General features: G+C 46.7%; 4 protein-coding genes and 1 long non-coding RNA gene across 10 annotated transcripts; 4 read left to right on the top strand and 1 right to left on the bottom strand.

Annotated features, from left to right (window-relative positions):
• Positions 1-172: 172 nt before the first annotated feature.
• On the top strand, positions 173-11,057 carry LOC120671053 (putative acyl-activating enzyme 19). 4 transcript variants are annotated; one of them, XM_039951286.1, is made up of 18 exons: positions 183-460; positions 561-959; positions 1,404-1,600; positions 2,081-2,281; positions 2,660-2,801; positions 2,907-3,370; positions 3,523-4,250; positions 4,442-4,517; positions 4,606-4,692; positions 4,991-5,034; positions 5,294-5,402; positions 5,490-5,549; positions 5,744-5,828; positions 8,571-8,635; positions 8,947-9,006; positions 9,237-9,281; positions 9,670-9,773; positions 9,854-11,057. In XM_039951286.1, exons 1-18 carry the CDS (start codon positions 241-243, stop codon positions 10,077-10,079), a joined length of 3,312 nt encoding a protein of 1,103 aa, XP_039807220.1. In that variant the 5' UTR covers positions 183-240; the 3' UTR covers positions 10,080-11,057. The 4 variants fall into 4 exon arrangements, with proteins under 4 accessions (XP_039807218.1, XP_039807219.1, XP_039807221.1 ...); XM_039951284.1 differs by having other exon boundaries at positions 173-460; positions 2,660-3,370; XM_039951285.1 differs by lacking the exon at positions 9,237-9,281 and having other exon boundaries at positions 173-460; positions 2,660-3,370.
• Positions 11,058-12,083: 1,026 nt separating this feature from the next.
• LOC120671056 lies at positions 12,084-13,647 on the top strand. Of its 2 annotated transcripts, XR_005673483.1 has the most exons (3): positions 12,084-12,222; positions 12,900-12,969; positions 13,325-13,647. It is a non-coding gene; the product is annotated as an uncharacterized LOC120671056 (long non-coding RNA). The 2 variants fall into 2 exon arrangements; XR_005673482.1 differs by having other exon boundaries at positions 12,900-13,647.
• Positions 13,648-14,199: 552 nt separating this feature from the next.
• LOC120671050 lies at positions 14,200-15,958 on the top strand. The gene has a single exon (XM_039951282.1). It carries the CDS (start codon positions 14,249-14,251, stop codon positions 15,644-15,646), a length of 1,398 nt encoding a protein of 465 aa, XP_039807216.1. The 5' UTR covers positions 14,200-14,248; the 3' UTR covers positions 15,647-15,958.
• Positions 15,675-19,459, top strand: LOC120671049 (uncharacterized acetyltransferase At3g50280-like). Of its 2 annotated transcripts, none has more exons than XM_039951280.1 (2): positions 15,675-15,814; positions 16,002-19,459. In XM_039951280.1, exon 2 carries the CDS (start codon positions 17,557-17,559, stop codon positions 18,982-18,984), a length of 1,428 nt encoding a protein of 475 aa, XP_039807214.1. In that variant the 5' UTR covers positions 15,675-15,814; positions 16,002-17,556; the 3' UTR covers positions 18,985-19,459. The 2 variants fall into 2 exon arrangements, with proteins under 2 accessions (XP_039807214.1, XP_039807215.1); XM_039951281.1 differs by having other exon boundaries at positions 15,680-15,814; positions 16,013-19,459.
• Positions 19,395-22,475, bottom strand: LOC120671051 (dolichyl-diphosphooligosaccharide--protein glycosyltransferase subunit DAD1). The gene is made up of 6 exons (XM_039951283.1): positions 22,252-22,475; positions 21,839-21,948; positions 21,697-21,744; positions 19,918-20,005; positions 19,781-19,824; positions 19,395-19,695 (listed from the first exon to the last, which is right to left on the bottom strand). The coding sequence occupies exons 2-6, from the start codon at positions 21,917-21,919 to the stop codon at positions 19,612-19,614; spliced, it is 345 nt and encodes a 114-aa protein (XP_039807217.1). The 5' UTR covers positions 21,920-21,948; positions 22,252-22,475; the 3' UTR covers positions 19,395-19,611.
• Positions 22,476-23,691: the final 1,216 nt, after the last annotated feature.

Raw genomic sequence — 23,691 nt, 5'->3', positions numbered from 1 at the left:
CCATTAGGATCTTGTGGTCTGGCGTCAGAGAGTAGTAGAGGTCTTGAGGAGCCAAAGCTTGTTCGGCGTTAGTACGTCAACTCGTGTAGAAGGCGTATTTTGCACGTAAGGTCCCGGACCCAGCGCTACGCGAACCAAACTCGAAGGCGTACTTGCTCCGTTCGTTCAGGCAGTTGCGGCTTTTCGAATCGCTTCAGCTCTCCTCCCTCTCGACGCCGGCTCCAATCCTTCAGCCTTTGAATGGCGGAGGCGGCGGAGCTGTGCTGCATCTCTCACGCGTTCGACCGTGCCGCTCGCCGCGACCCCGGCCGCCTCGCCGTCATCCACGCGGCGGCCTCCGGTGGCGACGGCAAGGAGCGCCGCTTCACCCGCGGGGACCTCCTCGCCGCCGTCGCCTCGCTGTCCCGCCGCATCGCCGCCGCGCTCGGCGGCCCTTCCACCGACCCCCGCGAGCGCTCAGGTGCGTCGACCGTGGTGCCCGCTCGGTCGTTTATGCTGCTTATTCGTCCCCCTTGCTGTAATTTCATGTCTGATGCCGACGAATCCGGAACGAACCCTAGGGTCTCGAGGCGGCGCCGCGGTGCCAAGGGTCGTCGGGGTGCACGCCTTGCCGTCGGTGGAGTACGTCGCCACCGTCCTCGCCGTGCTCAGGTGCGGTGAGGCGTTCCTGCCGCTGGACCCGGCGTGGCCGGAGGAGAGGGTCTCGTCGGCCATCTCCGAGTCCAACGCGGCGCTCCTGGTATCGTCGGTTGGGTCGCGAGGAGCCCGTTCTGTGTTTGAGAGCTGCACTTGCCCTGTTCTGCACTTGGGCACTGACATCCGGCAATGGTCTTGGGACGAAAATGGTGGAGAGTACCTTGCCTGGCCGTGCGAGCACGAGAGGCCCCGGAAGTTCTGCTACGCGATGTTCACCTCTGGCTCCACTGGGAAACCCAAGGGCGTTTGTGGCACCGAGAAAGGTACGCTGTGCCCTTGTTCAGCTCTGTTGAGTGCATAATCTTGTGCAGATAAACCTTATACCCTTTTCTTTCTTGCTGTTCTGACTTTGACATTTCGAATGAATAGGTCCCAACCTTGTTCCTAATCGTTAAATGTTAACCCTTGGAAAAATTGGCCTACTATTTGTTCACAGTTATGACTGTCTTATGGTATGTGATGTCTTGTTCAGTTAATTCTAGTTGCCAAATTGTCTAATTGGGCTAGTTACACAAATGCACACCTGAAATTTTATTAGCATCAGAAATTTAGAATATTTGTGACCAAGTGGTGAAGCAGTATGTATCATAGTATAGGGATTATTTGTTTGCCATGGCATAATCTTTTGCCATTTCAGATTGTATTTCTAGGCTCACTGTGAGCAGCCACCTTATGGACAACTTGTTTCTTTTGCTACCATGTCATAGGTCTTCTCAATCGCTTTTTGTGGATGCAAAGAAGGAATCCTTTGTGTTCAGATGATGTGTTGTTGTTTAAGGCATCTATCAGCTTTGTTGACCATCTACAGGAGTTCCTTTCTGCGGTGTTGACTTGCACAACACTTGTCATTCCTCCTCCCAGAGAGTGGAGAGCTAATCCAGCATCCTTGGCCAACTTGATTAAGGTTGCATGGATCTTTGCCCTAATGAAACACCAAGATGCTTATTTAGGTGGAAATAGCAGGGAATACAAAAACATATACTGCTTTCCGTGCCAATTTAGTTTATTACAAAATGTTTCACGTAATGTTTAGCATACCTGCTTGTCTTTGACACGTACAGAGGGAGAGTCTTCCACAGGAACTTTGCTATATAGGCATATAGCTATTCTAAATTTTGACTACAAGTTAGTTTTCATGTATTGAGTCTGGATGTTTGGGAATGATACGTCTAGATTTGTCTCAAAAATAGTTTCATAAAAGTGCTTTTCTATATTATTATACATATATTAGAAAAAAAGTATAGTCAAAGTTGTGGTTTGTAGACCTTATAGATGTCTGGAAATGTCATTTATTTGTGACTGGAGGGAGTACAGTGCCTACTAGTCCTTTTATTCATTATTGCATCGGATTGGTATTCTCCTCCATCTTACTTGGTCATCGTAGGTTTACCGGATATCAAGGATGACGTCGGTTCCATCACTTATGGAGATAATACTACCTGATCTGGCGAAAATACTTTCTGGTGGTTGTAACCCGCTTAAGATCCTAATATTTAGCGGGGAACTTCTGTCCATCTTATTGTGGAAGAGGGTCTATGAAGTTCTGCCAGAGACTACTATCATAAATCTGTACGGAACAACGGAGGTGATGATATTTCTATTGTTTCAGATGAGTTTGATGTTTTTTTCTTGGCTGGCATGTGGTTGTGGCTAGATTTTCTTAACGTCACTGTTAACAAAAAAAGTTTTTTGCAGTATCCTCTTACAATGTTAGGCTTGTGACCAGGAGTGCTTTGGTTACTTGTTTGGTTTTAATGCATTTATTAACCATAATTTTTGTTCTATACTTCTATTTTCCACTAATATTCTAATAAGAGGACATATAAATATTTTCATTAAAAACACTAGTATCTAGTTTTCATTAAATGTATTTTAGTGGTTCCGTTTGACTACATATTCACAGTATTATAATGTCATACTACAAGAACAATCTTAAGAGTTTGCAGATGCACTTATGTTTCAGGTTTCTGGTGATTGTACATTCTTTGATTGCAAAGATTTGCCTACTATTTTGGAGCGAGAAGAACTAAGCAGTGTACCGATTGGATTTCCTATCTCAAATTGTGAGGTTTCTCTTGTCACCGAAGATGGACTAGCAGATGAAGGTGAAATATCTGTCAGTGGAGCATGCTTGTTTTCTGGATATTTAGCTGATCCCATGACAAGTATCTGCCCTGGCAATGATGAAATTTTAGCACACTACAAAACAGGTGACTTTGCTCGACGCCTAAAGACTGGTCAACTTATTTTCCTTGGGAGAAAGGACCGTACTTTTAAGACTTATGGGCAGCGTTTCTCACTGGAGGAGGTAGAATCCATCTTAAGAGAACATCCTGATGTCAATGACGCCGCTGTTACTTTTCAAGGTAATGGATCTCTGGATTTTAAGGCATACCTGGTACTGAAGAGTAACAATGAATTTTTGAAATATACTCAGCATTGTAGTCGATTAAATTCTTCTCAAGATATCATGGCACCAGTTCGAAGTTGGCTCATCACAAAGCTTCCACTAGCTATGGTTCCAAGGCTCTTTATCCCCGTGAAATCATTACCTTTGACTTTATCAGGAAAGATTGACTATGCAAAGTTATGTAGCTTGGAGTGTGCCTTGGAACCTTGTGAAATTGAGTCAGAAAGCAGTCCAGATGATGCTCATATGCAAGTTATCAAAAGGGTCTGTCCTTATCCTCAACTACTGTTGCTGTATTTTATTCTTGCCCTTTCTCCTAAGAAACAAACTGTTAATTTTTCCATTTAATTTCCATGATTATTTTGTGTATATTATTTATCCATGAGTTATTGATATCAATTATATTCTAAAAATAGGCATTTTCTGATGCCCTACACGTTGATGAAGTTTCCGAGTATGATGACTTCTTTGCCTTGGGCGGTAATTCAATTTCTGCTGCACATGTGGCTCACAAGTTGAAGATCGACATGAGACTTCTTTATATCTATACCACCCCTTCTAAGCTTTTGCATGCTTTATTTGTGGAGAGCAGTCATGTAGTTTCTCCTACTCATGAGTTTCACGACAAGAAGAGGTTGAAAGTATCCACAAGCATATCAGGCTCCTTTGATCCAGTTTCTGCAAATTTGGATAATAACTTTCGTGGCAAAGGGAATATAAATGAAGAGGGCACACACGACCAGTTTGTGGGGAATAATGTAAATAAAACAGTTGGCCAGCTTAATAAAAATATGACTTGTGATAGACACCGGGCGAAAGATGAAAACCTCTGCTCAGATACATGCTCGAATGATGGAATTTTCAGTGGCACTCCATCATCACCATGGATCCTAAACTTTTATTTACAAAAGAAGTGGTCTTTTGGTTGTTGCAATAAATTTATGCATGGTTCTGAAGGGCTCCTACAAGTTGAAGATACTTGCACATCTATGTCATACAACAAAAGAGGTTACCTCATGAAACTTTGGGACGTTCCTCTGGATTCGTGTGTTGATGCCTCACCTTTGCTTGTCGTGAACAATGGGGTGATGAGCATTTTTATTGGTTCTCATTCTCAATTGATTCTCTGCATTGATGGTTGTAGTTGAGAATTGCTTATTACATGAAATATATGTTTCCTTTAATTAGGATCCAGTGTACATCTGCTGTAATACCTTTCTTTCTTTTAGCTTATGCTACTCATCATTTGTTTCATTTAAATTTGTTTTGGTGAGAAAATTATCCATCTCGTGTGTGATCACTGACTTTTGGTAGAACTTCCTCCAACTTTTGCAGCGGTTCAGTGAGGTGGAGTATCAAATTGGAAGGTCGTATTGAGTGTTCTGCCACCGTAACTGGTGATTTCTCAGAGGTAACCTAACTCTCGAACTTCACCCCCAGAAATATTGTCCAATTTATCAAGCATTGTGACAGTTAGTTCATGCATATATTTTGTACAGGTGGTCGTTGGATGTTATAATGGGAAAATTTATTTCATTGATATGTCTACAGGAAAACTATCCTGGACCTATCAAACTGATGGGGAGGTACTTTGACCTGGGAAACTTTTCTCCTTTTTTTTCCATAGAATTTCATTCATTTATATTCTTATTGGAATGTTGAGAAGGTTACAGTTCTCCAATTGCTGTAAAATGTTTAGTTTCAGTGTGTTGATAACAAAGTTGACGTGCTGTGAAGGTTATGTGATGACCATTTTGATATTATCATAAGATATATAATGATACCTTAATGTGATTCTGAAAAAGAGCACCTTAAACAATGTTCATTTTATAATGAACGATACTGTTATCATCTCATGTTTCAAATTAGTGAATCTTTTTTCAGGTAAAAATGCAACCAGTTGTGGACAGAATGAGGAACATAATATGGTACTTCAATAACCTTTTCCTTTTTACTTTCATCCACTATGCATGAGTATTCATCGTGCTTCCTGCTATATGTATTCTTTTTGGTGAAAATGTATTTATTTGCCCAATATAAATGTCTAGATTTCTGTGGATATCAATGATCTATCCAGTTTAACCTCTTCTATCAGGCACGTAGCATAAAATGTGCACAGAAGATATCTCTAATTCTCCACAACTGAAATCTTTTTTATTTAATAACAGTGCCTTGAATATTTCACAGGTGTGGCTCCTATGACCATTACTTATATGCATTAAATTACAAAGACCATTGCTGCACTTACAAAATTTCTTGTGGTGGAAGCATTTATGGTTCTCCTGCTATAGACATGGTACTGTACTGGTTCACAGTAAGCGTATTTATGGAATATATGCAGATGGGCACTATTAATCTTGTGTCATCTATTGCCTCCTTGCAGGCACAAAACATAATCTATGTTGCATCTACGAGTGGCCTTGTGACTGCAGTATCATTTGAGGTGATTTAAGATATACTCTTGTAACTTTATATGGCAAAAGCACACTTGTTTCTTTTTCACTTTTCTCAGTAGCATGTTGTTGGTTCATGGGATGTCTTCACGATTCAGCAAAACATGATAATACCAATGAGTAGATTAATAACATTTCAACACTGAATGTTTGGAATCTTCACTGATTTCTTTTGGTGGAGCAGGAACCATCATTCAAGATGGTTTGGCAATACGAAGCTGGTGCACCAATTTTTGGTTCCCTTGCCTTAGATCATCAAAGTGGAAAAGGTATTTCAACAAGCATTTGACATTTGTTACGGAAGTGGAGAGGATGGAGAACTGAACTGTGTGTATTGCAATAGACCCAAAGGGGTATATATACAAGAGAGCACCCAAACCCTAGACACTAGGAGATTACAATACTACCCTTGACTATTATACCCTTAACACCCCCTCTCAAATGCAATGTGAATGCAATGACGTTGCATTTGGAGAGTTGATACTAAACACTAGACTAAAAAGAAACAAGAAAAAGATACATCCAAGTCTAAAATCTTGATATCGTCGAAGCGTGCAACTCTTGAACATGTCATGTAGATGAGCTCCTCCATAAGAGGGTATTGCCTTCACAACCGTACTTCAGCAAATAGCCCGAGTCTTCACAAACCAGTACGTCGACTCTTCAACATGAACCTTGCTTTGGAGACTTTGAACTGAGCGACCGACAAGATTAGTGATGTGCCAAATCGAGCCAAATGAGAATAGAGATAAACCACATCTGCAAGATGGCATGCTGTGGTACTATCGTGTTGATGACTAAGAAGGCCACTTGGTGATGAAATGTAGCAAGAAGGCTACGAAAAGGCCAAATGGCAAAGATGCATCAACCACGACGACGAAGGTGGGTTGCCACAAATTATGGCAAACCCGAAAAAGAAAATGAAAGTGGCTGATTTGGTAATCAATTTTGTGGACACGCACGGCATTGACGAACTCAAGATGTGTAGTGGACTTGGATAGACAATGGTGAAACAGAAGACAAACGAAGATGACTTGATATAGTAGACACTAGCAGCAAGACAGATGCTATATAGCATGAGCAAAAGGCACTTTGCCTCAAAACAGCAGAAATATATGACAATATACTATGGATAGGCAGCAGCAAGCAGCAAGCACAAGCAAAAGATGGATGGATTGACAGTGATGCAATGGAATTTAGGAAATTGGCCTCAACACTATAAGCAGGAGCAAACAAATAGGTGATAGCAGCAGCAGATTGCCACAGGCGATTGACAAATTCCACCAAGAGCAGCACATTGGTGCGCAGCCCAACATCAGGAAGCCATGTGCCTCTGCAGAAAGAAGAGACAGGCAAATAAAGCATCTGGGGTTGCTGCAGATAGTACCGAGCAGCTGCAGATGGAGGTGGACAAGCGACGGGTGACATCCTCTGCGATGGTGGGCGGCAGGATGACAGGGAAGACGCGGCCGGCCGTGATTTGAAGGAGTTGGAAGGTGAGCAGACCTCTGCTGCTCCAATCCCATCCGCAGGAGCAGCAACAGAGGGCGGCGGACGGCCGCGGTTCGTGCGGATGAGGGAGGTGGCTGCGACAGAGGGAGTGGCCGGCGGGCGGAGCACGGAGAAGCTCGAAAACGAATCGAGGCCGACGTTGCTCGATCTGCAGCCTAGGGAAGATGATTGGGCCGGCGGCGGCGCGACGACGGGCGGATCCACGCCGACCCCGCCGCAGTCTCGGGCGGATCCACGCCGACCCCGCCGCGACTGCAGCGGAGGAGGCCACGACGACAGGCAGTAGCTGCAGCACCCGCCCTTCCCACTGCCGGACGAGCGGAGATGGAGGCGGGGCGGAGGAGCCACGACGGGCGGGGACGACGGTAGACGGCCGCAACGGCGGCCACGACGGGCCACGGAGGGGCGCAGCGACCGCGGACGGGCGCCGCGGGGATGGGCCGTGACGGGCGGCCGCAACAGGGCGGATCAGCGAGGTGCGGACGGGCGGACGACGGCGACGAAGCGGCGCGGCGCAGACAGTGGACGCGCGCGCGGACGGGAACGGCGCTGACGGGCGCCGCGCAACGGCGCGGATGGATCCGCCGCAACGGGCGGCGGACAGGAGACGGCGACAACGGATCCATGAGGGGGAGGGGCTGCTGCTCCACTCCCGCGAGCGGATCGATGACGATTTGACGACGGCGGGCGGCGAATGGAGTGGTGGCTGCTGCTGCTGCTGCTGCGACGACTCTACTAAAAAAACGGAAATGGGTTTGGGGATTGAAGGAGATGCTGCCCCCAGGAGCAAGATCGATGCTCCCAGGGGCAGCGCAGCGGTGAATCGAGGGTAGCGGACCGGATCTAAGAAACCTAGAGCTCTGATTCCATGTTACGGAAGTGGAGAGGATGGAGAACTGAACTGTGTGTATTGCAATAGACCCAAAGGGGTATATATACAAGAGAGCACCCAAACCCTAGACACTAGGATATTACAATACTACCCTTGACTATTATACCCTTAACAACATTCATACCATGGAATATATCTAGACATACTATTATACTTTATTTCACAATGAACAAGTCATTTGTATGCAATACCTTAGCATCAATAAGAACTATATTGCATTGAATCTTGTAGTGCAACTCTGCTGATCAAGCATCTTTTACTTGTTATGCCATCATATTTAAGGGTGGCAAGGTAAATCCTTGTAGGATGCTGTTGCTGTTTCCTCCCATTACACCATATTAACTCAGCCTCTATTTATTTCGCAACAAAAGGTCATTTGTATGAAATATCTTAGTATCAACAAGAAGTATATTGCATCTAATGTTGTAGGGCAACTATGCGCTCATCAAGCTTCATTTATATATCAAGATTTGAATAAAGATGCTATCTTTTTCATACCTCATGCCAATCTGAGCCAACACAGGGTGTGCTATACTGCTATATTTTTTTTGGTTCTATGTGCAGACATGTCAGTTTTTTTGCTGATTACTACACTTGCAACATGCAGTTATTTGTTGCTTGGTGAATGGCCTAGTTATGGCATTGAACTCACAAGGCATTGTTATTTGGAAGGTAAACTCCCCCCCACCACACACACACACACTGCTGTGTTTTTGTAGCCAGAGCCCAGAGGAAATACATATGTATAGTTGACTATGAAAAAAGAACTACTGAAGCCACACATATCAACTTTGTCACATTGAACTAATTTGGTCCTATATTGCACCGGCTTCAATGAGAAAGAGGAAAAAATTATTCACTCTGATATTGCCACATTTCATCTTATTTTCATTCACTGATATTGCCATAGTTCATCTGATCTTCTTGTGTGGTCTCAACATATTTATTTGTGTCCAAAGTCATAACTAGCTATTAAAATCCAGGCAACTGTTGGTGGTCCTATTTTTGCTGGTGCATGTTTGTCGTCCACCCTCCCCTATCAGGTGTGTTCTCTGTTTATATGCACTTTGAACAATCACTTCATGTATAGTATGAATCTTTTTATCTTATGTTCATATAATTCAATCATTATTGAGTGTGTATTATTCACGTTGTAATTTTTAAAGAGAACGTCTGTTTTGGCACTACAGGATTGAGGTTACTACTTTGATAATGTTATGTGTTCCCAATTTGAATGAAACTAAGCAATTCTTTTGCATTATGTCACTGATAGGTGCTCATACCTTCCCGTGATGGCAGTTTATACTCTTTTGATGTTGTAAGTTTTGATTTCCTTATACCTTTTAATTTAGTCACTAATGAATCATGCATGTTAAAGAGTTTGGTTCATGTTGTCAATCTATTTTTTTTTTTAAAAAAAAACACACCTGTCTGAGCCAATTAAGCGGTGCTTTTGGTGTTTTTCGAATAACAGGTAGAGTAAAGGCTATCTTCAGAGTAAGTGTTACCTAGAAATTTAAGATAATTTTGTTTTAGTATCCATTAGAAGGAAAGTTTTTCATGCATTTTGATATAAGTTCTTTGGGGCCTCTTGTTCGTTTCATTTAGTATTAGTCAATACTAAACGGTAGGTGGTTTCCCCTACCTTTTTCCTGTTAAAAAGATCCATTATGTGAAGTGTTTTTTTCATTTACAACTTGTTGCAGACTTCCGGTGCCCTTCTTTGGGTATACAATGTTGGAGATCCAATTACTGCATCAGCCTTTGTTGATGAGATGTTAACATCAGAGTCATCTGGGCCATCTGAGAGGTACTGAACTTACTGGTTGCGTAGCCATTAGCTTAGCTATTCAATGCAAATGAAATAACATGTCTGCCTTATCTTTTCAGATATGCTAGTGTCTGCACGAGTTCTGGGAAGGTCCATGTCATCAGGATTAGAGCTGATGCTAAGCCGGAGCAGGCTGGGGAAGGTGTTAAATATGAGGAGTTGGTCCAAGGATTGGCGTCCATTGATCTTCCAGGTGACATATTCTCATCACCCTTGATGGTCGGTGGACGCATCTTTGTTGGATGCAGAGATGATCGGTTGCATTGTCTCACGGTCACCACGTAGCTTCAAGTGGATTTTGTTGGAGGTCCGAGGTGATATAATTTGCCTGGCTGTCTGACCGACATCATGTCTTCTGGGATGAGCCTTTTCTTACTGATAAGGCACAGGGTGTAGCACCATGCAGGACAAGATATGCCCCAACGTGAGTGGCCTGATCAATCGACAAACGACTAGGGGTGAGTTGAAGAAGCCCCTGCCTCCTGGTGGTTGGATCTCCAATGGTTGCTTTGCATGTCAGCACATGTGACAGCAGCCTGCTCGCGATGCAAATGCAACCTGAAAGGTGATGGATGAAGTGAGTGCCTGTCTTCCAACCCGACATTGTCATCACGGGACTTGCATTCACCCCATGTATAGCCATTGCTGGGGTCCTGCAGGGTTGTTGAGTCATGCTTTTGTTCCCTGTGTTCTCCCACATTGCTCAGATGTCCATGTTCGGTGATGGGCAGAGCCGCAGAGGGCCGTTAAAATTGCTGCAGATGAGACCAACGCAAGCAGTGTTCTAGCTGGCAATTTTCCTGCTACATCTTTACAGTACGATTCTTGCACCAAAAGGTGCCTCATCAGCGTGGCCACGTCAGCGCGGCTTGTCTCGGCCGTCGGATCAACCCATGGACGGCTTGGATCGTGCTAGCCACATTCATTTTTCAAAAAAACCCTCGAAGTTTAGCAAAAACAACCCGCAGTACAATGACATCTTCTCGATGTTTCGTCTGGCGTCGTCCCTTGCTTGCCGCGCCGGCCGCCTCCGCCTCCCTCTCTCGTCGTGCCGGCCGCCAGGCGCTGGCCCTCCCTTTCTCCCTGCATCCCCGCACGGCACATAGAGATGTAGATTCTACAACTGATAATTCTATTGTTGTGGCTTTGTCCAAATTTCAAACTGTTTCTGTGCCATCGAAATGTATAATATAATTACAACTTCTCAATGTAGTAGTAATGTAAAGCAATCAAGCAAATGAAAAAACACTGAACTATATATCATGATAATTTTAGCACCCAACACAAATGCCTCAGCATACGAGGACGAGCGATAGCTCAGTTGGTTCGCTCGCCAGGTGTGCAAGCGGCCGGGCGCGGGTTCGATTCCTGGGAATCGCAACTCGCGTGCCTCACCAGGTACTGTTCTCAGTGCCTTTAATAATCTCCGTTGCCTCTCACGCGTGGTGCCACAAAGAGACTGCGACGCGCCCGTCGCCCACGGAGCCTTGGAGGTTTCCAGTGATCTCTAGAAGGACGCGGTCTTCATATCTGTGTGTAGTTGTAGGTCTGATTGTACACGTGTGGTGTGAGTTTGGTGTGCGTGTGTAGGGTGGTGCGTGTGTGCGTGTATGAACAGATGCTACAGCTGTACCCAGATGAGAGGTGTCAAAAAAAATGCCTCAGCATACGTACAGTTCATAGAAATTTAATAGAAATTTAGCACCTCCAACATTACTTTTGTTCATGTTCTCATTTATGTCTATATATAAGGCTGCCAAGATTTGAGCCAACAAACAACTAAATTAGCAGTTTGACAATGTTTGGTCGTTTCATTTAACTTCCCACTCTTGTATCAACACATTTAAAACTCAGTCCTTAACAATTCAGGAACAGAAATAACTTCATTTTTTTTGTAGAACAGATCAAAAATACCGATGGATTAGAAGTCAAAACAGGAATATTTATATTAGTAGCACTGAGTATAGGGTCAAGCTGTCATTTTCCTTAGTTTTTCATTCTATGTGCATTCAGAATTTCAGATCATATCCTAATTCATATCCTAATTCCAACTGAGAGGGGATACAATCTTCTATTTTCTGAGCTCCATTTTGTGTATTCATCTGCTCAAGATATCCTCAGTTCCTTAGTCTTTACTAACCATTCTAACCACAACCTGAATTGGTGTGCCTTTAAGTAAGATTATGCTCGCGTTCTCTTTTTTCAACCATAAACTATCCTCGCTCACGTTCTTGCCTCCGACTTCTCCCACTTCCAACGTGGCTCTCTTCGTGAAGTTCAAGTCCCAGCCGGCAGAAGAGGAATGTTTTTATCCTGTTCTTTCCTCTCTTTCCTTAGCCGCTATTTCAGTACTACTTATTCTAACAAAAACTCACTCTGTATTTTCAGGAACTAGCACCATGAAAGTGAAGAGCAGGATTTAAAAAAGGTAAACATTCATGTTACAGTAGCTGGTATTAATATTTGTATACATGTTACATCATTGTTTTTCCCCATGCTACACAATGTGTATTTTTCCTATTTTGTCCTGAGTTTTTTCTGAACCAATCTATATTTGTCCTGAGTTACTAGCACAAAGAAAGTAAATAGCACCAATGTCTGTCTCCAGCCTCTGTTTTCTATCTGAAACATCAATGACTGACTGCAGCCTCAATTTTTTACACTTCCAGAATACTTACAGATAATTCATGTGTTCTTTTTTTGGAGTATTTGTTGCAGTCCTGCTGTATTTTAACTTATGAACTGACTTTACCTTTATTAATCATATTGGAAGACCAAACAATATACCTTATCATTGCTGAATTTAGCTACATTCTCATTTCACTTTGATATTACTTACAAATAAACCTGAAAATTCTCTGATTATGGCCTATGAGTATTAAAGTACTTAGACAAGTAGTTTTGCTCAATATTCAGACAGGCTGATTAGCAAAATATTTGAGAGCAATCCAATTACTGACTTATCTCTTTCCTCAATTAGTAATTTTCATCAAAAGACATCACTATAAGAGCATGGAACTTCTATACATTCAAAATATAGTTGTGCAGCCTGTTGTTATTTTTGCATAACAACTAATATTTATTTTGCACGGAATCTTTTCCTAGATTAATGGTGATGATGACAAGAAGCATGACGAACAGAAGAGGAAGAAGCTAAAAATAGAGGAATGATCAAGTTAAGTTACCCTTACATATTGTAGTTATGAGAAAAGGAAGTCTTGCACTATTTACCAAATTAATTTCTGCAAGTATTGTTTTTCCTTAAAAAGTGCCTTTACTACCTGCATATTCCCATTTTGAAAAGGATTTCGAATGTTTACAACACAAAGATGGCTACCAGTTTGAGTCATACTCTCTGAATCAATACTCCATTTTTACTTCATCAAAGTGTAGTGGAGGTTTGATGACAAACTTTACATCCATACAATTATTTCATAGATAATTAGGCAATTCTTATAGTTTGAAGTAGTAGAGTTCTTTTTTTATTTGAAATGCCAATAGTGTTTCCTTATTTTTCCTCTATGTGGCAGGACTACACAGCTAGCACCAAGGAAACAAAATGGAAGGATATTTTGGTGTACATGGCACACAAATGTGGACCAGACCGCTGCTTTTGCTTATAGTTTTGGATACAACTTCGGTTAATTGATGCTCTTACTACGTATCTTTTGGTCGAAAACATAGCTTTCGACAGCGCAGAATATTTGGTCACTGCCTCAGCTGAGGCATACTACATTAGTTTCTGTAATGTCGAGGTTGTAAGCAACATGCAGTGTTGAGAATTTCTCACTACCCAAAATGTTTCCATACTTCTTCAGTTAATCAATAACCCGATAACTGACACCAGTTATAATGGCAGAGTTCACTAAAAAAATAAATCAGTAACACATGAAGGAAATCTCAAAATCATGAGATGAAGTTAAAATCCTGATCCAATGCTACCTCGCTTTACCATAGAATACGGAAAAAGAAGGCCTCACCTGCAATACAGGTAGCCCACACATGGTCATAAGTGGCGCTAGTTTATACTATTTCCTCACAATGTTTTGCCCCTCAAGAAAATGCATGAGTCAAATCAATCCCCAAATATAATGTCATGTATGTCATGTGCCATTTACTGTAGTACCTTGGAATGGAGCCAAGATATTATTATTATTATTATTATTATTTCTTGGGCGGATTAGAAAAACGTTAGTTGCACTCAAGGCGGTTTTATTTTGGTGGATAACAATGCGGTTTTATTTTGTGAGATGAAAACCGTCTTTTCTTTGTTTTTTTAGGGGTTTTTCTTGCGGCTTTATAAAGGCTCCTCGAGGCCCAACAACTTGTCTTCATCAGGCCCAACAAACCAGACGCCGAAAAGCCCATTTCCCCTTGTCCACCAGCACCTCTGCCTCTCCCCAAAACCACAAAAGTTCATCAAGGCAGCCCCCGCCGGTGATCCCCACCCACCTATGGCCGGCGAGCCTGCCCCCACGCCCGCCGGCACGGCAGCGGAGCCCGAGCGCCTCCTTGCGCTGGCCGAGTCCGCGCTCTCCGTGGGGCGCCTCCGCGCGGCCCACAAGCACGCCAGCCGCGCCGCCCTCCTCGACCCGGCCTCCCCGCGCGCCGCCCTCCTCGCCACCGCCGCCAACGTCCTCGTCGCCGACCCCGCCTCCCACTACGCCGTCCTCCTGCTCCCGGACGACGACTCCGCCTCGCCGCTCTCCGCCTCCGCCCTCCACCGCCACTTCAAGTCCCTCGTCAAATCCCTCCGCGTCAACCCTCAAGACTCCGCAACCTCCCCCGCCGTCAAGGCGGCCGTAGAGGAAGCGCTCGGCCGCGCCGCCGAGGCCTACGAGGCGCTCACCGCCCCGCCCCCCGCCCCCGCCCTCGACACCTTCTGGACGGCCTGCGCCGGCTGCCGCCTCCTCCACGAGTTCGAGCGCAAGTATGTGGGGTACCGCCTCATGTGCCCCTCCTGCCACCGAATCTTCCTCGCCACCGAGATTCCGCCTCCGCCGGAGGCGGGACCCCCTACACCTGCGCTGCGGCCGGCCGAGGAGCCCGAGACCGAGAAACCGGAGATGACGCTCGCTGAGATAAAGCTCGAGCTCGCCAAGAAGAGAGGGGCAAAGGCTTCCAAGAAGAGGTCATCCAGAGGCGAGGTGGAGCAGGAGGACGGCGAGGAGGTTGAGGCGGAGAACAATCATTCCGACCTCATGGCAGTGGTGGACTCTGACTTCTACAACTTCGACGCCGACCGCGGTGAGCGGTGCTTCAAGAGAGGCCAGCTCTGGGCTTTGTACAGCGATGATGATGGCATGCCGCGCTACTACGCATTGGTGGAGGGGGTGCTGCGAGGCAGCCGATTCCGCATCCAGATAAGATGGCTGGATGGTGGTGAGGAGGGGAAACCATGTGGGCAGTTCAAGGTTGGGAGTGCAGACACTCTGCATTCAGTCAATGTCTTCTCACATCTTGTCGCCTGCGAGAGGGTGGCGAGGGAGGTGTACCGGGTTTACCCCAGGAAGGCCTCGGTTTGGGCCTTTCATGGTGACCAGGCAAGCAGCACAGGGAGGGGAAAGTATGAAATTGTGGTGTTCCTCAGTGGTTACAGTGAGCAGTATGGTGCTAGCTTCGGCTATCTGGAGAAGGTGCAAGGTTTCAGAAGCATCTTCAAACGCCGGGATGTTGGTGCCCATGCTGTGCAATCCCTTCAGAAAGGTGATATTGGGGCGCTTTCGCATCAGATACCAGCGAAGAAGGTGTCCAAGGGTGAGGGATCAGCACTGCCTCCTGGGGACTGCTGGGAGCTTGATCCTGCATCCTTGCCTCCTGAGTTGCTGCGTCTTGAACCACCACGGAAATGACCCGATGCTGATGGCAAAGGTTGGGCGTGTTGTGTAGGATTGACTGCATAGTATACAAATTGCGGAGAAAGGCTGTTGCTTTGGTCTGCCATGCCAAGTGGTGTGAGGATGCATCTACTTTGCCAACTCTACCTGGGCATTTGCTCCATGTTTATGATCCTTCTTCAGGTAGGTGCTTAGCATGATGATACTTGTAGGTGTTTTGAGTGTTCACCATGTATGAAATCATTGAAATGAATGATCATTTGGTATGGATCAGACACTACTCTGGTGTATGAATGGTTCTTACGAAACTTGGTATCATTACTAATCTTCTATTTTTCCAGGAAAGCATATTTTAATATTTTGTTTCCAGATTCTCTTCAGATGTTTGATCAGGGCAGAAGAGGCTACTAATTTTCCTGTCAGGTTGGTTGGAATCAGCAAGATAAATTTGTTGATGGTAGGGCAGTAAATACTGGTGTGCAAATGTTGCTGGACTGGATCTCACGGCAATTAAAAGAAATGCTTAGCCCGACTGGTTTCAGATTGCTTTCAGCGATAACCTGCAAACGAAATGAAGCGTATTTGGATTTATTCTGATCCAATACAAGTGATTCGGGCTGATCTGAGCTGACTGAATCCTAGCGGATAGTAAGATGGGGAAACAGTTCGATTGATTTGACTATCATTTATCACGGCATTCAGCATTCTTCTTTACTGAAGGCAAGTTTTGTGCTGTTTCTCTTCCAAGTGGCTTTGACTTTACACAAGGACTTCTCTTTTGCAAGGGTGTGTTTAGTTCGCGATTTTTTTGGGGTTCGGCTACTGTAGCACTTTCATTTTTATTTGATAATTAGTGTCTAATCATGGACTAATTAAGCTCAAAAAATTCATCTCATCATTTACAGCTAAACTGTGTAATTGATTATTTTTTAAACTATATTTAATGCTTCATGCATGTGTCCAAAAATTCGATGTGACGGGGAATCTTGAAAATTTTTTGGAACTAAACATGGCCCAAGTGTTTTCTCCGTCCTAAAACACAAGTATGTTTAGTTTGTCTAAAGTCAAACTATTCTCAATTTGACAGATAGAAATAACAAAATTTACGATATTGAATTAGTATTCTTGGACCCATTATGAAACAATTGTCATTGTCAACTCCCAAGGATAAGCAGAAGGTAGTCCCCAAGTTCATGTGTGTGTCGACAACTTCTTCTAAAAAAAAGATATGATGAGATCGTGCAAAATATTGTACTGTAATGTCCAAAATGAGAAATAATAATCGTGCAAAACCCGAGAAAAGCATGAACTCCTGTACTCCCTCAATCCTGCAAAGACTGATCGTTTAGAAAATTTTGGACATAGTACTAGTAGTGAAAAATAACCATGTTACCCCTAATTAATTATAGCGGTTGTGATTGAAGACTGCGTTGTTTATTTGGTTCTCTAGGTTCTCAATGAATGCAAATGCATTGGAACCAGAATAGTAACATCTTGATTGGCTCTACCCTTCTCTATGCAATTATTTCTTGATACGATATTTCTTTAATGAGATGGATTTTACTACAATCTAAACGGACAGTCTTTGTGAGACAAAATTTAAAAGCTAAACGGATAGTTTTTGTGGGACAAAATTTAAAAGCTAAACGGACAGTTTTTGTGAGATGGAGGTAGTACTCTTTAACAAACATTTATTCCTGGCTGCAGAATTCAGTTTATTGATCCATGCTTCACAACAAACAAACAAATTGTGTAATAAAGCAAACATACAAACAGGCAATGTGATAATATTTTCAGAACAGTGCGTGTTGTCTTTTGCACAAACTGACAAATCACATATTTTATGTTTGAAACGAACAGGTCAGAAAAGCTGCCTATTTTACCGATAACTGCTCTAATCAAAAGACGGCAGGTACTAGCAGACGATGCCGTCGCCGCCGGTGAGCGTGGCATCTCGGCGCACGGTGAGGCCGCCGCCCCGGCCTCGCCAGCGCATCCCGCTCACCGTCTGGGACCTCGCCTTGCTCCCCGCCGACTACCTCCAGTACGGCCTCCTCTTCGCGCCGCCGCCAGTCTCCACCGCCCAACTCGTCGACCACCTCGAGGCTGCCCTCGCCGACGCGCTGGCCGTTTACTACCCCGTCGCCGGCCGCCTCGCCATCGAGCAGCACCGCGCCGACAAGGGCCAGCAGGTCGTAGGCTGCTCCGTCTCCGTCGACTGCGCCGGCCAGGGCGTCGAGATCCTCCACGCCGTCGCGGACGTCGTCGCCATCGCCGACGTCATCCCTCCCGACGCCGACGTCCCGGTCTTCGTCCGGTCCTTCTTCCCGCTCGACGGTGCTATTAACCACGAGGGCCAAGAGCTTCCCCTCTTCGTCGTCCAGGTCACCGAGCTCGCCGACGGCGTCTTCGTCGGCTTCGCGTACAACCACGCGCTCTCCGACGGCGCGGCCCTCTGGGACTTCCTCAACGCATGGGCCGAGATCGCGCGTGTCAGGCTCGCGCCTCCGGACGCCCCCGGCGCGGTGACGTCGCGCGCGCCACTGTTCGAGCGATGGTCGCCCGACGGCGGCGGCGCGCCGCCGATCGTGCTCCCCTGCTCTGACCTGGCATGGCTGACCAAGACGCAGTACTCGCCGGCGACGCCACCGCAGCTGCGCGAGAGGATGCTGCAGTTCTCATCAGGGTCCTTGATGGCGCTCAAGGAGCGGGCGCGACAGGAGCTCCTGGCGGCCGGGGAGGCCGGCGCGGCCGCCGTGACCAAGTTCCAGGCGCTGAGCTCGCTCCTGTGGCGGTGCGTCTCCCGCGCCCGGCGGCTGGCCCCGGACCAGGAGACCGTGTGCCGCTTCGCCATCGACAACCGCGAGCGTCTCCGGCCGCCGCTTCCGGCGGGGTACTTCGGCAACAGTGTGTACGCCATCTCGACGGAGGCCGTGTGCGCGTCGGAGCTGCTGGCGCGCGGGCACGGGTGGGCGGCGGCGGCTGTGGGGCGCGCGGTGGCCGCGCACACGGACGTCGACATCCGCGCGCGCGTGGCGGCGTGGACGGCGAAGCCGGCACTGGTGGCGGCGCCGGCGGCGCTGAGGCCGCTGCACGGGAACGGCGTCGTGATCGTGGGCTCGCCGCGGTTCGACGTGTACGGATGCGACTTCGGGTGGGGGAAGCCGCTGGCGGCGCGGAGCGGCAGGGCGGCCAAGTACGACGGAAGGGTGTCGCTGTTCCCAGGGCGCGAGGGCGGCGGCAGCGTCGACGTGGAGGTGGCGTTGGCGCCGGAGCACATGGCGGCGCTGGAGCGAGACGGTGAGTTCTGGGCCGCCGTGTCGCCGGACGCGGCCAAGAAACTAGATCGTTGAGGTCATTGTTGCTCTTTGTTATTGGTCAACAAGTACGATGGGAAGGTGTCGCTGTTTACCAGCCGGGACAGCTGTGGCGGCATCGACGTCGAGGTGGCGCTTGCGCCGGAGCATATGGCGGCGCTGGAGCAGGACGCTGAGTTCTGGGCCGCCGTGTCGCCAGGACATTAGAGCACTAGTCCACATTATTATTATTCAATCAAAAAATAAAATGTCACTAGTCCACGTGGGTGCCACCTTGGTACCGTGTGGCAACATCCATGCCACGACCTCGACGAATGCAACGCCGGCATCCAATATAGATGTACACTTTTGTCCATCATGATGAACAACAATTCCTCATCTATATTGGATGATGAACAAAATTTCCATCATGATGAACAACAATTCCTCATCCGTGTCAGCAAAAATGATGTAACATATAGCCATTTCACTTCCTTGAATTACGCAAATGCTCGCAGTATAACATTGTCAACACTGGACTCAAGAATTCTGTCTTTACATAGGTAATCTGTGACAAGTCATATGGATACTCGGCATTATGACAGTTCCAAAGATTTAAACACACTGATCAGCGTACACAATCTGGGGCTACAAAATCTTAACCACTCGGTGTACAGCGGTTGCTTATCCAAGGAAGTTCATGATCACCAGGTGGAGCACCAGGTTGCACAGAACGAAGTCAGCAAAGGCCCTTTCTGGGGGAAGATCCTGCAGGAAATGTTTGGCAAACAGGGTTATGCCATATTCTTGAAAGTAAAATGATCCTAGCAAATCAAGATGAAACAAGAGTTACCTTAAATTCCTTGTTGTCTTTGTTCACTTGAATGCGGAGGCAAACTGAAAAAATAACAAAAGGTGGAGAACATCTACTATGCAACGAAAGGTAAAAGGATAACCAGAGCTAACTGACAAGGGATAAGAAGTAGGTACCAGCAAGTACTGCAGTTCCTATGCATGAAAGGACACCTGAGAGGAAGGAGTTGAAAGGGAATGACCCAACCAATCCCATGTATGCAACCTGTTTTAGCCACACAAAACAGCATGATGGTAAGTCTCTGAAGGCATTTGTTAATTATCATGCTACCCATTACCCAACTAGGTTGCGAAAACGATTGAAGAGAAGAGTTGTAAACTTAATGACAAGGCTCAGTTGGTAAAACAAGTGCATATTGAAAACCTGCACTTAACCTAAGAACTTTGGTGGAGGTAAATCAATTCTAGATTTAGAAGGCAACAACTAGTAATTCATGTAACAAATCAAAAAAATTACACAGCAATCTGGTTACTAGTTCCAGGGACAAGTAATGTGCTACACTAACCCAAACAATCTGGTGGCCAGCAGATAGGAAGAGCAAAAATTTGCAAGTTGCAACTTGATAGCTTGTTGTAATCTAAAAAATACACAGCATCATCCATTTTGAAATTTAGCATATTAACAATTTTTGTGCAAGCAGCTGGTGCTTGCCTACCACGGTTATATTACAAAAAATGACTAAGTAATGAAATTGCCAGATTTTCAACAATTTTCATATTAACAACAACAACAACAACATAGCCTTTTTTCCCAAGCAAATTGGGGTAGGCTAGAGATGAAACCCGAAAGAAATAAGTTCAAGGTTCAGGCACATTGATAGCTAGTCTCCAAGCGCTCCTATCCAAAGCTATCTCTTTAGAAATATTCCAATCCTTAAGGTCTCTCTTAACCGACTCATCCCACGTCAGTTTAGGTCTACCTCTAACCCTCTTTACATTATCGACCCGCTCAAGAACCCCATTACGCATCGGCGCCTCAGGAGGCCTTCGTTGGACATGTTCAAACCATCTCAGCCGATGCTGGGTAAGTTTATCCTCAATTGGTGCCACCCCGACCCTATCCCGAATAACTTCGTTCCGGACTCTATCCCTCCTTGTGTGCCCGCAAAACCACCGCAACATCCGCATCTCTGCTACACTCAGTTGCTGGACAGGTCGCCTTTTTGTAGGCCAACATTCAGCACCGTATAACATCGCCGGACGAATTGCTGTCCTATAGAATTTGCCTTTTAGCTATTGTGGCACCCTCTTGTCACAAAGGATGCCAGAAGCTTGCCGCCATTTCAACCAGCTAGCTGAAATTCTATGCCTAACATCTTCATCAATGTCGCCATCCTTTTGTAGCACCGATCCTAAATACCAAAAAGTATCCTTCTGGACCACCACTTGCCCATCTAGACTAATGTCTCCCCCCTCATGCATAGTCACGCTGAAATCGCACATCATGTACTCGGTCTTGGTCCTACTAAGTCTGAACCCTTTCGACTCTAACGTGCGTCTCCACAGCTCTAACTTCCTATTAACCCCTGCCCTACTCTCGTTAAGTTTAGTGAAAATCCACAACAGAAACATCTCTAGATATAAGATAGTATACAACATAAGTTGTTCTTTTGAAACAACTCCGGACGCTACACATAGATAGTGAAAATCCAGAACAGGAAATATCTCTAGATACAAGATAGTATACACGATAAGCTGATCAGGTAGAATTCTTAAACATCAACAGATGCTATATTTATTGTCCTATCTAGATGTGAAAGTCTGCAACAGGAAACATCTCTGGATAATAGGGTATGCACTGGTAATTGTTGAGCTAAATTTCTGAGCCTCCACTTTGGGGCTCCAAATCTGTCTGAACTAGATATTAGCAGCAAAGACAGAAATGTTAAAACTTACCTGAATCACGGCGGTAGCGACAGCACAAATGACATACAGGTCGATAATCTGCAGAAAAATCAGCACAAGGAGTTAAAAAGGGTCAGGAACAAGCAAATAGTAACTGAACCCGCAGGTGACAGTGGAGGTCAAATGGGACAACCTTAAGATTTGTTGGTGTGGCAGCATACGCCTTGCTCAGGGACTGGATCAGAAGCTTTGCATCGCTCGTGGCCCTCGGCATCTTGAAGAAGCGGCGCCTTCCGCTTGAAGCTAGATGGAAAGAACAGGAAGCAAGGCATAATCAGATCGCCTGGATCTTAGCAAAGCAGATCAGATGTGGAAAAAAAACTATGAACGCTAAGACACAGGCATCAGAAGCAGTAGCCAGAGAGATGTAAAGCTGCACCTAGACTTCGAAGCAGGGGCGGACCCGATAATTTTTGCAAACGAAATCGAAGTTAGTAGGTACTAGGTATATTGTAACTGGATTCAGATCCGAATACAAAATAGTTTCGCTACGGTTTGGGGTGCTCCGTCTCGCACAGCGCAAGGAAAGAGAAGGGGCGGGCATACCTGGAGGATGCGCTCGTCGCCGGCAAAGAGCTGGGCGAAGACGTGACAGACGGCGCCGCCGCTCGCCCAGTCGAGTCGTCGCTGTCCAAGAGAAGGGAAAGGTTTGCTCGAGAAACAGAGGGAGGAGATGAGCCCCGACCCCACTGAGCCTAGCTCGAGCGAGCCTGCTACGTCAAGGCTCAAGCTGGAGCGACCCGAGCCGAGGTCGATCTGAGCCTGCAGACTAGACCTGGGCATGGGCTGCCCGACCCGACGGACCCGACCCAACCCGCCCGATAGCCCGACCCGACCCAACCCGAAGAGTTTGATGGGCGGGCTCGGGTCAAAAATTTTGACCCGGTATGACTGACGGGCCGGGCACGGGCTAAAAATTTTGACCCGAAACCCGAAAAACCCGAAGAAACCCGATATTTTACATAGGCCCGGCCCGACCCGATCCGAACCCGACCCGACCCGACTGGCTGTCGGGTCGGGTGCGGGCTCAATTTTACGGCCCGGCCACCGGGTCGGGTCAGGCACGGGCCGCTAGAAAAAACACCGGGCTTTTTTTGGCCCGACCCGAACCCGACCCGGCCCGGAGGATGCCCAGGTCTACTGCAGACCACGACATGTTCGATGACTCCATGAGGAGAGACACATATAAAAACGGATTTAATTTGATAAATAAATAGAAAGAGAAGGTGAAAGGCGAACAATATCTAGACATCTAGATCTAGCTTTATTATTCTAGGTCTATTTTAGCTTGTGCCATACAGTAGCTCATTGGTTAATGTAAGAGTCCGTGTCGTCCTGTTGGGGGCGACACGGGCGACTCCCGTCCCCCGCCTCCCACACTCCCTTTCCTCGCCGCCGCCGGAGTTGCTCGACGGAAGCCTAGCGGGCAGCGAGAACGGCGGCGGCGGGGCCATCAGCTCGCCTCCCTCCTCCTCCCCGAACCCCTTCCCACCTTCCCCTCCTCCTTGCTGCAGCGCCGTGGGCGTGGTTGGCGGCCAGATCCACGCCGGAGCTGGACGGATCCGCTCGGATGGCGGCCGGATCCGCGCTTTCCCGGCGTTTCCCGGCCGTTCCGGTGCTGGGGTGGTGGCTTCTTCGCTGGCAGTGGGGACATGGTGGTTGCGCTGGCGTCCTGGTCCTAGCGGGCTTGGCGTCGGCCAGGCTACAACTCGTCGGCTACCGGTCGGCTCCCTCTACTGCAGGTGGGGGTCGTAGGTGCCTCCGGTGCTACTCCGTCGCGTCTTGCGGTGTGATGGTGCTCCAGGCCCCCTTCGGCGGCCTCCGACTGCGACGTGCGTGTGGCCTGCATTTGCGGAGGTGCTTCGGCGGCGTCATGGTGGCGTGGCCAGTAGTGGCTTGCTCGGGTGCTTGTCAACGACACTATGGTGGTGTGGCTGACTGCACCCAAGCGGAGGTGCGTTAGCTGAGCCATGGTGGCGCAACTGA

Source organism: Panicum virgatum, chromosome 4N, assembly GCF_016808335.1.
Source record: "Panicum virgatum strain AP13 chromosome 4N, P.virgatum_v5, whole genome shotgun sequence".
NCBI lineage: Eukaryota > Viridiplantae > Streptophyta > Magnoliopsida > Poales > Poaceae > Panicum > Panicum virgatum.
Note: the sequence above shows the minus strand (reverse complement) of the source record. Positions and strands in the feature narration are given on the sequence as shown.